At 53.1% G+C, this 3,355-nt stretch overlaps 1 protein-coding gene across 3 annotated transcripts in view; it reads left to right on the top strand.

Annotated features, from left to right (window-relative positions):
- The first annotated feature begins 322 nt into the window (after positions 1–322).
- The window catches only part of Foxr1 (forkhead box R1), an 11,712-nt gene continuing 8,679 nt past the window's right edge, over positions 323–3,355 (top strand). For 2 of the 3 annotated variants that reach the window (XM_013511129.1, XM_013511128.1), the window contains exon 1: positions 338–486. In XM_013511129.1, coding sequence (XP_013366583.1) covers positions 426–486 — 61 coding nt within the window. In that variant the 5' untranslated portion in view covers positions 338–425. Of the gene's footprint in view, positions 487–3,355 lie in introns of all 3 variants that reach the window. The other variant, XM_005378289.2, reaches the window with a different exon arrangement.

Below are 3,355 nucleotides of genomic sequence, written 5' to 3' on the forward strand. Positions count from 1 at the left end.
TAAAAGTCCAATCAACATTCATTCTAATGCTATCTCCACCACCTACTGCAGATGCGAACTTAGATAAACCATAAGACCTATCAGAACTTTCAGGAAGCCGCTATTAGCACTATCACAGAATCCTTGTGAGGGCTTTGTGCGACGCCCGAGGCGGGACGAGATGTGAGAGCCAGCGCCGGGCGTCCTTTTGGATCCCCAGGGTTCAGGGCGCAGAGCCCAAGGGAAAGCTGTGAGCTCGGCGGGGCGGGGGGGCGCGGGGGGGGGGGGGCCGGGCAGCTCACCGCGCTTCCGGGCGGCCGGGTACTTACAGCGGCGGGCGCGGGTTCGCGCCCCGCCCCGCTCCTCCCACGGTGGCCGTGAGACTCCGCGACCCCGGCTTCTGGGCCGGCCTCCACGGCGAGGTCCCCGGGCTCCTGGACTGGGACATGGGCAACGAGTGCTTCCTCTCCTTCACCACGTCGCACCTGCCCATGGCCGAGCAGATCCGTGAGTGTCCGCGGGCGCGGGTTGGGTGGCGCGCGGGGCCCTGGGGCGCAGTTGCGGAGCCCTCTCCCGTCCCCTACGACCCACTTGCTGGACCCCACGCAGGAGAGGGCTCGGCCCCCTAACGGGACCGGACCCCCTCAGGGCAGCCGTCTCCCCAGAAACCGCATTTGCGCTCCACCCACCCGCCCAGCACCCAAAACTTTCTAGGCCTCTTCTGGACCCTTCTCGGCGATCGCTCCCCGCCATATCTTAGTTTTGTCTTTTTCTGGTGGCACTGGGATTGAACCCAGGGCTTTCACACTGAGCTACCTTCCCCGCATCCTGAGCTCTGTGTTGCCTTGAACTTGGTCTCCCTTAACGCTAAATTTCGCCAGACTGGGGTGGAACTTGGAATCCTCCTGCCCCAGCGTCCCTGGGTGCTGGGGTGTGTACAGCTTGTATCTGTGCTTCAGGCGATGTTCAGCACCTGGAAGGGCTCAGTATTGGTGACTCCGTGGTTGACCATCTTTCTAGTGTCTAAAAAGGTTTACCCCTGTCTTTGGATTGGTGTGTTGAGGGGATCACGTCTGTATTCACAGCACCTTGTACCCATGGCAGGGAGGTCTTGGATCTAGGGTCTTCCTTGTATCCCTCAGATTCCAGCCCCACCTCCGCCATGCCCTTGTACAAAGCTTAATCCTTTTAGTGTCTGCTTCCCCATCTCACTTATTTAGGTTTTGTTGGTTGGTTTGGTTTTCTGTTTGTGAGACTGGGTCTCGCAATTTCCTACTGGCTTTGAATTCACTATGTAGCCCAGGTTGGCCTGGAACTCAACGATCTTCCTGCCTCAGCCTCCACAGTGCTGGGATTACAGGTGCCACCACACCTGGCTTTCATGTTGTTTCTGATAGCTATCTGTATTACTGAGCCAAATTTGGCCCATTAGTTCTGACCGTAGTGTAGAGTTCTCTTGTCTGCGTGCGTTCCCTTGCATAACCTGGATTGGCCCCAGCTCTTTGGTTTGTTTTTGGTTTTGGTTTTGGTTTTTTTCTGGTACCGGGAATCGAACTCACGTCCTTGAACTTGCCAGGCAGGTGCTGTGCTGCTGAGCTAAATCCCCAGCCCCAGCCCCAGCTCTTTGCCACTGTAGTTAAAGCTAGTGAACCTTCTATGTGCTCAGTTTCTCAAGAGGTCGTTGGGCTAGGGGGTGCAGCTCAGTGATAGAATGCTTGTCTAGCATGTCAAGGCCCTGGTTTTGATCCCTCTCTTCACTGGAAAAAAAAAAAAAAAAGAGGTTATGGTAGTAATGGAGACCACGGATGCTGGTAGGTAGGCTGGACCTAGGTGGTAAAGACAGGCACTGAGAAGGTAACCAGCCTGGCTGGATTTGCTGATGAATTAGATTTGCGGTATAAGAACAAACAAAAAAAATTGGGGGCTGGGGATGTAGCTGAACATTCCAGCACTTGCCCTGCGTGTGAGGCCCTGGGTTATATCCCAGCACTAAAAAACAAAATTCCCAACAACTCTTGTTTTGTTTTGTTTTTGTTTCTTGTTTGTTTGTTTTGTTTTTCTTCCGGTACCAGGAATCGAACTCATGACCTTGTGCTTGCCAAGCAGGCGCTGTGCCACTGAGCTAAATCTCCAGCTCCAACAACAACTCTTTTTTTGAGACGGGGTCTCACTGTGTAGTTCAGGCTAGCTTGGAACTCACAGCGGATCCTCCTGCCTTAGGTTCTCGAGTGCTGGAATTACAGGTGTGCAACGTCACACTCAGCTCCAACAACTCTTAAGAGGCCCATTGAGGGCTGGGGATTTAGCTCAGCGGCAAAGTGCCTGCCTGGCAAGGTCATGAGTTTGATTCTTGGTACTGGGAAAAAAAAAAACCAAAAAAAAAAAAGGGCAATGGACCATCTCTTGGTCCCAACTACCCAGGAAGCTGAGGCAGGAGGGTTAGGTGGGCCCAGGAGTCCAGAGTTAGCCTGGAAAACATTGCAAGACCTCATCTCAAGGGAAGAAACAACAACAAAAAAGAAATTGGCAGCTGACTCCTGAAATTTTGGGCTGACTGGAGGGATAGATTTGTACTGAGATGGTTTTTGTTTTTTTTTTTTTTTGAACTAGAACTCAAACTCAGGACCTTGTGCTTGCCAGGCAGGTGCTGTGCCACTGAGCTAAATCCCTGGTGCTTGTACTGAGATGGGAAGGTGTCATTCAAGACCAGGTTTAGGGAGAAAGATCAGAAATTCTCTGGACTTGCTGACTTGCAGGGGATACAGATGTCAGATATAGGAGCCTGACGTTTTGGAGAGAAGTGTGGGCTGTGGATGTCAGTTTTGAGAGTCACTGGTATCGGAGTGAGTTTTTGGTGGTTTGTTCTGTAAACAGGGTCTCACTCAGTAGTCCAGGCTGGCCTTGAGTGCTGGTGCTGGGGTACAGCCGTGCGCCACCACGCCCAGTTTAGGGGTGGGATTTAAGGAGCCGAGAGAAAGACCAAGGATGTGTCCTATGGCCTTGCACTACAAGGACTTGGGGAGGAGAGAAACACTGCCTGGGCCTACCCAGAAGACCACTGAAAATCAGAACGGTGGACTCTGGCGTCCTAGAAACCCAGGGAAGAAAGTGTTTCAGGGAGGGAGAAGCCAGGTGAGGTGGCCGGGCCCATAATCCCAGCACTTGGCAAGCTGAGGCAGGAGGATCAAGGCCAGCCTTTGCTATATATAGTTGGAGGCCAGGTCTCAAAAGAGAGGAGAGATCTGTGAAAGACTGTTACATTGGGCAGCATGGGAGTCAGCGGCATCTTTGATAAGAGTGGTTTTGGAGGAGTGACCTCGCTGAAGTCCTTTCTGGAAAGTGGTTAAGAAAGGAGGGGCTGGGCGTGCGGCCGGGC

This window comes from Chinchilla lanigera, unplaced genomic scaffold (genome assembly GCF_000276665.1).
Source record: "Chinchilla lanigera isolate Chin_1 unplaced genomic scaffold, ChiLan1.0 scaffold00011, whole genome shotgun sequence".
NCBI lineage: Eukaryota > Metazoa > Chordata > Mammalia > Rodentia > Chinchillidae > Chinchilla > Chinchilla lanigera.